The following is a 13,105-nucleotide window of genomic DNA, read 5'->3' on the forward strand; positions in this document are numbered from 1 at the left end:
CTCATGAAACCTTTTGATTTTCACAGAATAATTTTTTTAAAAAATCTTCCCTTATGTTGCCCTGAACAGATATATTGTTTAGTGCACAGGAGAAGCATAGCTTTGAGAATGTGGCCAGATTATGTAAATATTGAATATATTGGAAGCAGAAGGCAGTTTACCTTTTTGGGGGGGAGGGAGAGAAGAGACTATGATATGATCATGTTATTAAACAGGATATCATAATTATTGTACATGAGTGAACTGAATTAAAATTTCTAACAAACATTTCTTTTGGCATTTATTAAATTTTTACTTCTCAATTTTGCAACTTTGACTTTCTTTTAGAATAGTTTTTTCTATGTGTACAATACTGCTTACATTAATTTGGGGTTAGTCACATAATTGTACTGCTGTTAAAATGACCTGTGAATATATATATGTATAGGTTAAGACATACTCATTTAATGATTTTTGGGTTTTGTTTATTTTTGTTTAATTTTGTCCTACATTTTTACTGCAGTGTGTGAAGGTTCTCTTTGGAACAGATCTTATACACCAATTAGTTACTGAAAGGAAACTGCAGGAGCTTCTTTTCATTACTGGATTGTTCTGCTCAGCTGACACTATATAGCCTGAGGCAAAGCCACTATATTTCTGAATTTGAGTCTGCTTGTGTGCTAGAATAATTGACTGAGTTTGCAGTTTCAGAACTTTTTTTTCACTGACATTCTTCTAACATTTTTGATTTCTGTAGAATAGGAAATGAACTAAATTAAATTTTAGTTCAGGATTCTCTTAAATTAATTTCTGGGTTTAAACAATTTATATAAATTTAGATTATGTTAATTCAGATTCACCTTCCATGCACTAACTTTCACTATCCCTTGAAAGATGTAGGGGTAGAGAATGTTTATAACACAGAACTTAAACTGAAAATTAAAACTAAAAGTCGTTAGCAATAACAGAATATTATGAATGCCAAACCAGTGCATCATGCCTGAGAAATGTATTTCAAAATTTCTTAAACCAAAAAGTATATCTTGAGACCAATTAAAAGAATATTGTAAAACTGCTAACTATGCATGCTAAATATAGAGGATGATAAATGCAAATAAAAATATTAAACCTACTTTTAAAAAAAAAAAAATCTATCCATGCACAATCCCAAATCTATTTTCTTATAGAAACACTAGATAGAGTTTGATGCAAGTTCTATGGAACTGAGCACAGCTCAAGGGCCTGAATCTTGCCCACTCTTCTGGCAGAAATGATAGCTACACAGAATTCTGCTTTCAGTGAAAGAAATGGTCATGAATTCAAAATTGGCAGAAGTTAACATTAAGTTAAGATCTGAGTCGACATAACATTCACTCTCAAAAAGACAAATCCTTAGTGAGAATTCTTCCAGCCCTCATTTCCATCTTAGCACAGAAGTGCAGAAAAATATCTAATTTCATGTCATAGGGAAATAGAGGATACAAATAAAAGACAAATGTTGAGGAACTTCAATGGAACTTCATTTTTAATGTATAGCAGCGAATCAGGAACAGGTGAGTGAAAGGCTTTCAGAAAGTTAAAAGCTAGCTACAGAGTATACCACAAATCTCTGAATGGTTTTCAGACTTTATAAAGTCTGTAACTAGTTCTGCCTGTTTCTGAAACACACAGGAGTCTGTTGTGAGGCAGAACATACTGCTGAGTGGCCCAGTGCAGCCAGGCACGTTCCTACAGATAATACCTGTCAGTATTCCTGGATGGACCTTTCCACTGACTCATTACAATGGACTTCAAGGCTTATTCTGCAGATAAGTGAAGCTTTTGCTTCTATTATACCCTGCACAGGACTGAGGAACCATGAAATAGCCATAGAGAGCTAGATAAGCTGCTCCTAAAAAAGTAGGTGTCTGGATAATGACCAAGAGCAACTTCACACTATCTCAGACAGGCAACCGCCAGTGCAAGGAACTTGGTAAAAGCCCTCAGGTCTGAGGAGAGTCCAAAGAACAGTTCTACACAGTGGTAAAGTTCCTTACACACCACAACCCTGGGATACTTTCTGAGGACATGGGCGGATGGTATCACGAATACATACACCCATCATCAGGCACAATGAGAAGAAATGAGTTCAGAGAGTTCTAGCCAGTACTGTGAAGGGAAAGAGTGTTTTCTTCTTAACTGTGTGGGAACTTTTACAGAGAAAACAAGGATGGACAAGTATTTGAACAGGAAGTGCAGACACTGCCTTCTTTATTGCAGCCTTTGTTTTGAGATGTGAAGATTGTTTTAAGTGTTTTACCTACTTTCTATGAATTTTGGACATGTACATAAAATGGCAATGTCTTTAAAAGATAACCAATGACACAGCTGCTGGCAAACAGAAATTGTGAAAGTAATTTTTACATTGACATCTACATGCACCAAATAAGACACAAGTAAAATTACTGTACAAGTTATCTCCACAGGAGTTAAGAATGATCACTGTGGAAGTACAGTATAGTGCCGAGTACTCCGTGATCCGTACAACTCCATACAGAGCACAGAGCAGTCAGCGTTATGCAATACTCAGAGCATCACAAAGCATTTGTATATGACATGTATGATAAAGTGTGGAGGGACTGTTTTTGTTTTTCCAATAGCTAAGAAAAGTGAGACTATGTTAACGGAATGACGATTAAACAGTAACAAGGAAGCACTTGTGACACAAGTGAGGTAAGTTCACTTCTCCACATGATGAGTGGAAAGCAGCCACTGTTAAAATTCCTCTTGTGTCAGGACTGTGATAGGGGAGTGGTTAGACACCGCAGGGAGACTACCTGTTTGTCATTCAGAGGCTGTACTGCATTGCTCATTATTTAAAGTTGCAGTCTGTTACTTTTACCAGACAGCTGTGTTTTGCTTTTACTGCCTGTCACTGTGTGACATCAATAAGATTTCATTTTAATTTGAATGTCAATTTAACATTAAATACTACTGACATGACAGCACAAAGCACCGGCATCTTTATACCAGAATGGCCAAATCTTCTAACTGAGCAGTGAACAGGAAAGGTAGCTCCAGCTGTGGGAATGTCTATGGCTACATCTTCACTTCCCCACAAAAACTAGAGGTGTCTGAGGGAGAAAAGTTCCAATTGAACAGGGGAAAAAAAAAAAATCCCCCAAATTATAAAACTGACATTATGAAAGAAGAACTGGCATTTTCTCAACCAAAAAAAGCAACTGTCACACGAGTCAGTTGTGGCTACAACATGTATAAACATATTTTTACATGCAGATCCCTATTGATGTCCTCTATTCTTAGGGAATTAAAGCTGTCTTAAAAGTCCTTTTTTTGTTCCTTGGATTTTACAAACAGTTCCCATGATGGTTAAAAAGCAAAATATATTGGGAAGGGGGGCAAAGAAAAACTTTGCTATTTTTGCAAGCTCTGTTTGAGAGGAGTAAGAAATAACATAAAGGAAAAATTGTACAATTTTGGCTTCATTCTTAAGACTAAAATAATCCACTAACTTCTCATATTGAAAGACTCTCTTACTTCCTGTGTCATTGGTATATAAAAGACATTCAGGATGGAATAATCTACTGAAACCTGAGATCACCCTCAGGTAAAAAATGTAGTTCCATCAAGCTTATGTCGTCATTTCCTCAGCACTGAGATATGAAAGTTTATAGTCATTCCCTCTGACACCTCTGTAGAGGTACTATAAGTGAAAACAGATACTTTCCCTTACTCATCTTAACACATTTTCACCCTAGTTTTAAGGAATTGGCTTTATATAAACTTGTTTTACATGAAGTAGACAAGTTTTCTTCTTTGTTCCTCTTCTTTTCTTCTCCTCTGGTAGACTCAGATTCAGCTACTGCTCAAATTACAGTTTCATTGACTCTCATTCATATATACTTACCCTGCCAATCTCAGGCTAAAATATTAACAAAATGTTATTGTGTCCATTTTCTGAAGCAGTTTCCTTAAATACAATCCCTATAATTTTAGTCCTCAGTCAAAATATTTCTTAGTTCCTCAAAACAGTTAAGTTGAGAAAGAGTACAGATTTTTTCATGATCCTTTCCCGTAAAAAAATATCTCAACCCATTGTGCTAAATCCATTTCCTTGAAACCATCTTGTAGTTGTAGATCAAAGAATAAAATTACTATAATTTCTAGCTTCCATTCAGTATTGTTCTTACCCTGAAACAATTTCCTGTATAGCAGTTTTCATTAGAACTTGAATCCTTTATAAATTTTCTTTTAATATCTGCTTATATTCTGATTTCTACAATATATACAAGCAACTCAGATTCTGAGTTTATAGAATTTTGCTTTATTATGTCAGTAATGAGATTCTGAAAACAGAAGTAAAAGTTTCTTTATCCACATTTCTGTTCTCATGGATCATTAGCTTTTTCTTCTGTCGTATTTGTAAATTTAACATCATCCACAGAATTCACAACTTTAAAAAAGATGGAAAGGTAGATACACAGAACTAAAATAGTAAATTTTTAAGTTAGGCTTTTAATAACACATTGCAATGGTTCTAAAATTCAAGCTTCAAAGCTGCACTAATCTTAATTTCAATACCATTAATGGGAAGAAAAGTGCTACAAAGACCAACAATTAAGGGCAGTTGATATATCCCTTGAGGGCAGCAAGAACTCGGCAAACAGATAGGGAATAACCAGAATTAATTTACCACTAGATTTACACCATCACTTCTCCTAGCTCTTTCTAACAGACTTATGATATTCATATTCATTATTCATTTTAATTCACTCCAGCATATATATTTCTCATTTCCTTCAGTGAGACCACATATTAACACTGTCAACTTTTTTGTTTTAGTAATTTTAAAGTATCTGGCATTATATTTCAATCTGAAAAGTGAATAAATAAACTGCAGAGTAATCTTTCAGGGAAGTTAATTCCAGCTGTAAACTACAGCTTGATTAGTCCAAATTACCATTTTGTGTTTGATGTATTTACCAAATGCAAAATGGACACATTTATTTAGTAACTGCATTGGAACTGCACCAAAAACTCCAATCCCATCAAATAATGAGTATAAATTTCTGGTATATCTAATCTTTAAAATATTGCTAAGATTGGATTCCTTCAGAAAAAGAACAGGAGTCAGCACTGCAGACAATTTTCAAAGCATTCCAAAAGAATGCATCTTCTGCTTGTACCAATTTATAAATGGTGAAAAGTCCCACACTGAAGTGTTTGGAAATAACATAGAATATGTTTTCTTGTTACAAGTGATGGAAATCACCTTGTTAGATGGTCACTATCTCAAAATGTATTATCTTGAATTTGGCTTCCTGAAAATGCATGTGAAAAGTAAAGAATTAGACTGTATTTACAAATGGGGACTGTCTCATGTGAGAGCAGGCAGGAGGAAAAGTCATTACAGATAAACATTTCAACATGAACTGCTGTAAATTGATCACATATGATATATTAAATATTTGGCAAGAAAAAAAAAGTAAAATGTTATGAAGACATAGGAAAGTGAGTTTTGCCTCTGTACACAGTATTGTTAAGATTACTGTTAGAAGACTGTCAAATTCTGTCTACGCACTTCAGAAAATGTGAAAATACTTGGAAGAATAGAAAACAGAGATTCAACCCTAATCAAACAGCCAGGAAAAAAAGCCTTAAGACTTGAATTATCATATGTTAACTTACATAAAAAAAATCTGGTATGGGAGAGCAAATCTTATTAGAATCGCGAATTGAAGTGTAACAAAATCAAGCTATTGGATGCAGGAATTAAGCAAAATTCCATCTTTAAATAAAATGCTATTTCTAAACGGTAGGTGGAACTGATCACTGTAGTAGGATTTGAAAGGAACTGATTCAAGTCCCTTGAAGTCAGAGCCTTTAAAATAAGATTATTTTTAAAACAAATGCTTTGTTCCTTTTTTCAAAGGAAAAAATCAACAGTCTCTATAGGCAAATCAGAGTAGATTTGCCTAGTGGTTCTTTCTCATTCTGAAACAAAACTAAAGAATATATACTACCCAGATAAAAAAAAAAAAAAAAAAATCTCATTAATACATTTCATCTAGCCAGAGAAACCTTCCTTTCCTTTATGGTTCTGTAAAAAAAAAAAAAAGCTAAAGGTAGGATGATAAAATTTCAAATTTACCAAGCAGAGCAGAAAGACAGAAGAGAAAGTGAATGATTTCTGCTTATTCCACAGCTGGCTCCAATCCAAAGGGAAACCAGCAGATGTACTAGAAAGAGCTATGATTCCATTTCTGTGCCACAGTATGGTGTGGTGCTCTGCTCTGCAGGATTCAGCAGGAGCTCATGGAAGCTGGTGTAAAAGGCAATAGATTGAAGGCAAAGGGAACTTGGACATTCCTTGAAACCTGGACAAAATATCTCTTTTTGTGTGTGGAAACAAACTAGTTATCCCCAAAGTTATGACCCCCAAAAGACTCATTGTTTTGCCATCTAAATTTTTAAATTAATTACATGCAAACTGTGGGACAAATGCACTGTTCTCATTTGTACTCTTATTTTTTTTTTGACTGCAGGGATTGAATGTTCCATTTTTAAAATCTGACTCTATAAAATTTCTGCTACAGTATAACACAAATATATTCAACCCACATATCTCACAATTTACTCTTTTTCAAACCCCACTGCTGTCTTCAAAATAATAATGCTTTGTAAATTTGAAAGGTTAAAATTTTGCTTTTAGTAATATTATTAAATTACTAACACCTATCCAGCCATGTAGACAAGTAACATTTTGTCTCCTAACCACAGTAAATTCTGGGAAATTATCTTCACTATTCCATGAGAAATCACTGCAGTTGAGAAATACACATTTCCCCACAAAACAGTCAATCAGACCATATTTGTGAGCTACTTACTTGTGTAAGTGAGCTGGAATCCTTGGTCAGTATCAGATCCATTGGTATTAAACTCTATCCACAAATGGTTAGAAGTGCTATTAAGGATAACTCCCGTCATGTCATTTTTGGTGAAGGCTCCCAGAGAGCGTGAAGAACTGTCTTTTCCATCATACACCTGTAGAAACAAAATAATAGTATGAAACTGGACATCAAATCTAAATATTTGAAAAACATTAGTTTATCTTTATACAATACTTCCAAAGTTAGCTATGTATTGCCAAGTTTCTCGAAAAAAGTTAATGTTTCCATTTTGTGAGGTACATAGCACTTGGTTATGTAGTTCAGTGAAATACAAAATATTCTGTCACCCTTAAGGTGTTTTATAGTCTTTTTTCCTTTTCAGTTTTGTGAGCTCCTCTTGAATAAAAGTAGTCTTTATACATGACTCTATCTTCTGAGGTTTCATAGGCTTAGATTATTTTTCATGATTATTCACAAAGGCTAACAGAAGTATAATTTCTGAAATCACCATTGAAGTAACTACTCTGTTAGTAGTTGAAGAACACTATTGAAGAACACTACTCTGTTCTCTCCTGTCTGGAGATATCAACAGCAGAACTGAGGTATTAAAGTCAATCTGTTACCTTTTATTTCAGGCTCTGAGCCTGCAGTAATTTTTGTTTCATTATAAGTTTTAACAAAGAAAGATATGTCTTCAAAAAGATGTGTGAGTCTATTTCCAAACTAAGTGTAGATATACTCGTATTTACCACGTTACTTTATTGAAAACTTTCAATGGAGGACAAAATCAACAATATTAACCTCTGTGTTTTTTCAAATCCTAGAATAAGTAAGAACATCCTTTTGATTGTTCACCAATACAGGACAAGTACGAAGAGTTGGCTAGGGGGTGAAAAATTATTTTTGCTTATTGCAAAACCTTGAAAGCCATAAAATGCCAAAATAGTCTTCTGTGGTTTTTTTTTGTCTCAAGATGAATTTAAAAAAGCTAATTTCTTCTTTAAATTAAATAAATCACCTGTATTTTCTCATGGAAAAATAGGCAAATATGAAGTGTCTTTCATACTTCCAAAACATATACCATACATCATGTGGATGCTTATACAAAAACAAGTAATGAATCTGAAGATCTCATTTCTGATATGAAGTAAAAGATAATTTACCCTGATCTCATATGTCCTAGAGTGACTGTAGATAAGTAGTGCAAAAGCTACAGTTACAGTAAATATCTTAAGCTCTCGATCTTCATCTCTTCATTCTCAGACCTTGTGGTACAATGAGGATTTATACTGATTCCAGCCAGAAGCAGTCAGTGACCCATTTAACAATCTAAATGGCTACTTTTGAGTCACAGACACTTCTTCCTATTTGAATGTCCAGTTAGATCTATTAATGAAATTTAGAAATGCATCTTTTGAGAGGACAGACCACTGCAACTACATTTATGGATCATGACCAACAGTTAAAAGCAGAGCTACTTTCTCAGTGGAAAAAATACCAGCATACCATCAATATAGGTAAATGTCTTGAAAGTACCTCATTCATCTCAAGTGCCGACATTAACAAAATAATAAAAACAATGTGCATAAAAATTTTTTAAGATAAAAGCATAAATTTAATTTAATAAACATACACAGATATAAATAATTACCTTCCCTAAAAGAAGCTTTTGAAAAATAATATATTATGCTAACCATTGATAGAATGACACATTCTGTCCTTATTACTAAGGCAAAGATTGTCTTATATCAGGGCACATAGATGAGCTACCGGAAGACACAAGCAATTATATTTAAGATTCGTGTGAGCAGAAACACATATTTAATGTCTACCTTGTGGCAGAAATATGACTTTAAGCTGTGCTAAGAGTATCTGAAAAAATGTTTCCAAGCTTCTACCATTGTCCTGGGCCAGAACTACAGATCACTTTTACGAACTGATTACACTTTATTTATCAGAGCTGGAAATCTACTGTACAAAATAAATAAGCATTTGTTCACCATAAGATTTATTTTTTAATAACATTCTGATCATACATATTATGCAAAAACCAGATGTGTTTTACTTGGTTTGAGAGCTATTACTTTGAATGAAATGATCTATTTTTAGTTGTCTTTAGTTATCTAAAGATGCTATCTTTAGATAGCATCTAAAAAATGCTATCTATGTTTAAAAGTTATTTTTTTATCTTTAAAAAAAAACAAAACAGCTGATTACTACAATTGTCCCTTAGACATCCTGTTCCAGCAGTGTTCTACCTCACTGTTACAGATACTTTTCCTATCGGAGGATCAGCAAGTTAAATAATAGTATCTCTCAAGATGAATCCAAACACAAATGAAAACGTTTTATGAAATAAAAATGAGATAAGACGGATCATGTGAAAGCAGCGGTAAAAAAAGCTGTGACAATCTTTAACTGGTGACACTTGTCCACCTGTTGTTAACATTGCAGACATAAGTAGGTACATGTCTACTCTAGTAATTGAAAGTGTTAGTGAACAAATATAAGCACTGAATCTCCATTGTCTGTACTGATAACTTGCTTGAACCATCCTTGGGAAAGAAAAAGCATTTTCCCTAACAATTCTTGGTCATGGATTGGTAATTAGTGTGGGCCAAGGACCGTTCCCAATAAGCAGTTTGTGTGCAACCATTGTGTTCTCTCACATGTGACTGTCTCCAGAGCCAGAGAACACATTTAATACACTAGTCTAGACATTATCACTATTAACTCATATATAGTGTGCATGTTTAACTCATTTAGGAGAACCCATCTGAAATATAATTCACATGATTACAATTACTATTTTCTCTGTCATGAAGAAAAAAGGAAGGTCTTTTTGGCCAAATAGAAGAAAGACATGAAATTACATTCTGGTTTTCCTCTTAACTCTAACAAATTCATGGTGATTGCATTATAAAGATTTCACCATAACCCACTTCTTTAAAGAATTATGAAATTTCAAGTGGCAGTTAAAGCAGGGAGATCGGGAAGCTGAAGTGTTAGTGAGTGAGAAAGGGTAAGCTTTAAAATAAACAGATGATCCAGGTACTCAGTTTTGCCATATGCCTCAAAATGGTGATTCTATTTCTATTTCTTTACTTGAGTTCAGATTTCTTTCCCGCTAATTCAAGTTCAAATTTTGCCACAGCTATAGAAAGCTTTGCCCATGACTTATAGTTATTAACCTGCATGTATTCTCCTTGAAAGCATTAGTTTTGACCCTTCCTCATGCATGTGGTCTTACTGATGTCAGAAATACCCTTGCAAATTATATGTTATTCCCTATGCACCACAGCCTCAATATCCAGCCTCAGTATTCCCACTTGTGCCAACAGTAAACCTAGTTGAATATATACAGCTGAAGGTGGTTTATATTTTCAAAGCAAGTAAACAGTGCCAGAGTAGGAGTCCAGTCGCCACAACTTGATTGTCTGCACAGTATTTATTGTCAGTACCTCCTTGGCACACATTTAATGCAGACTTACTAACACCCTCACAAATCTTTCCTGAGAAAGCATTAGTCCAGGAGCTGTATAGGCCAGGGATTGTTTCCGAGAGACAGTTTGAGTGCGCCACTTTGTTTTGTAAGATTAGAGATTTTAACATTATGGATGTAGTCAAACTGCGGTAGCTGGCCGCAGGCGCAGCATTGCTTGGAGTACTAGGATAAATGTAGCCAGAGCATTCAGGGACACCCCATTTCACCTAAACATTTGTGGGGAACTAAAAAGGAAGTGCTTGCTCTACTGCTGGGATTAAAATATGCAGGCAAGAGAAGAGGACAGTGTTATGATTATTCATGAGGCAAAATGCTCTAGTAATGGTGCTCATGTATCTGCACCTGCTGTGGGAATGTAAAAACAGACACTCACCTGAAAGAGAAGGAAATGCTGGCTAGATTTTCTTAAACTCCAGTTTCTCATTCTGACAGTAAAAAGAAACTACTTACAACTAAACTTTGTAATTTTCCTTAATTGCAGAGATCTTTATGGCATAAAATCATCCCAAAGGGAAATGCTTTTAAAATATTGCTTTTATGGTTTGAGAGATAATTCCTGTATAGCTTCCTGACATTGTTATGCATCTTCCTATATATATTCCCAAATCTTTTCATTATATCCTCATGGAATTCTTACCTCAAACAAATGGTGATATTATATACTTCGTAAGACATTTGTGGTGGGTTGACCTTGGCATTATCGGGATTGTTTCTCAGACTTTTTTCCTCACTCCTCTTTCTCACACACTACTGCGTAGCATTTTTTGCCCTTTCTTAAATACGCTTTCTCCGAGGCACCACCACCTTGGCTGCTGGGCTCAGCCATGCCCTGCAGTGGGTCGGTTGGAGCCGGCTGGAACCGGCTGTGTCCGGCACGGGGCAGCCCCGGCCTCTCCTCACAGAGGCCGCCCTGCAGCCCTCCGCTAACAAAACCTGGGCACCTGCATGCAATGTAATGTTACATAAGTACATATTTTCTTTAAAAACAGAGTAAGATATTCAGGTGGGAAAATGCCCTATATTTCAGTACAAGGTTTATAAATATTTTTAAACCTTAGTGCATCCCTTGCAAGCTGCCTGCAAGGCAGACTTGGGGCTTTCTTCTGTGCAGACACAGGATAGAAGGCTGGTGTTTATAACATATTTTGCTCATATTTAGGGTACAGATAGGAAAGAAAGCAAACTTCAGAAGTCCACAGCCCTGCCAAAGCTGTGGGAAAGGTAAGCCTTTGGAGAGTGTCTTAATTTCCCAACTGCTCAAATTGTAGGTCTGGTCAAAACACATGAAAATTTATTTCTGTCTCATACTCAGAACTCCTTCCCTTGCAAAACAGGACAGGAAAGGGAAGAGGGAGAAGAGAATAGATAGTATATATTTGCTTAAACTAGGATATAACCAAAGCATGCAACCACAGTTAAGGAACATTTATGAATCATTTTAAGGAATAAAATAAAATAAAATAAAATAAAATAAAATAAAACAAAATAAAATATTATGTTAGCTGAGAATGAACTCACCCTTCTTGCTGAAAAATTAGGTGCTGTAGTCCATAAGATATTCCCCTTTACTTAACTGATATTAAAAAGGTTAATTTCTTTGAAAAAAATGTAAAAATAAAATTGAAAAGGAATGCAATAGTGACCTCTGATAAATTACTAAAGACAAATCTATGACCCTGTATGAAGAAGACATCGCTCCACATGTGTATGAACAAAACTGACAATTAGTCCTAAAGGTGATGTAGCACTGAAATATGAGAGCTTGTAGAGGAGTGAAGAAGGTTAAAAACAAAACAGAGGACACTATTTTGCCTCTGTATATAGTACTGCCTTGTAGTTTCTATTTCTTGGGTCTTCAGTACAGTTCTGGTCTGTGCATGTGCAGAAGGGCAGAGTGAAGCTGTGGAAAGTGCAGACACAGGCAATGATTGAGGAGCATCTGCCTTAGAAGCAGAGACTAAGTATGGACAGGAGAAGGCTGAGCAGGGATACGATTGAGGTTTACATAATCATGAAGGTATTAGAGAACATGAATGTAAAACTATTCATCAAATCCTGTATTGTTAGAGCAAAGGAGTACTTATTGAAACTTGATATTTCATTAATCAACTAACAATGTTGATTTCAAAGAGGTGAAAGAAACTGCTTCTTTACACAGTACATAGTGAACTTCCAGGATTTGTTGTCATAGTAAAGGTTTCTAGTAGTATTAACTAATTTAAAGGACTACCAAAATTCAAAGACAACATGTCAGTAGCAGATGGAAGAGCTAGCGAAGTGTGGTCTAACTTAACCCAACAGCTGTGGATGTTGGGGAAGCATAAGGGCAATGGAGCACAGACAGTGGTCAAGCTTGCATATTTTACCTAAATAAAACCACCTATCACTATTATCAGAGAAAGCATACTGAGCTAGATGGACCACTTGGTTCAACTCAGGAAAGTAACTCTTGTATTTCTAAGATAACTGGCATTGTTTTGGAAAGCAAAAATTCTTCATGCTGGCTTCCTATGCTAGGTTGTTGGAATGTTCTCTGCTTTCAGCTAGCAGACTTTAAATCATCACAAAATGTCTTTTTGGTGGTAAGCAGGCAGTCAGTATCATCTTATGATGCATGGCAAGACTGGAAAGATCATTTCTTTCAGTCTAGAAGAATATCTCCTACAGATTAACTAAAGAAATCAGAAGCTGCATGGACAAGTTTATAATACCTGAATAAGACATACTTTAG

At 35.2% G+C, this 13,105-nt stretch overlaps 1 protein-coding gene across 1 annotated transcript in view; it reads right to left on the bottom strand.

Annotated features, from left to right (window-relative positions):
• The window catches only part of CSMD1 (CUB and Sushi multiple domains 1), a 1,284,461-nt gene that overhangs the window by 257,252 nt on the left and 1,014,104 nt on the right, over positions 1-13,105 (bottom strand). Inside the window, exon 23 of the mRNA XM_076332906.1 lies at positions 6,867-7,023. Coding sequence (XP_076189021.1) covers positions 6,867-7,023 — 157 coding nt within the window. The remainder of the gene's footprint in view (positions 1-6,866; positions 7,024-13,105) is intronic.

The sequence above is a fragment of the Aptenodytes patagonicus genome, chromosome 3 (genome assembly GCF_965638725.1).
Source record: "Aptenodytes patagonicus chromosome 3, bAptPat1.pri.cur, whole genome shotgun sequence".
Classification (NCBI taxonomy): Eukaryota; Metazoa; Chordata; class Aves; order Sphenisciformes; family Spheniscidae; genus Aptenodytes; species Aptenodytes patagonicus.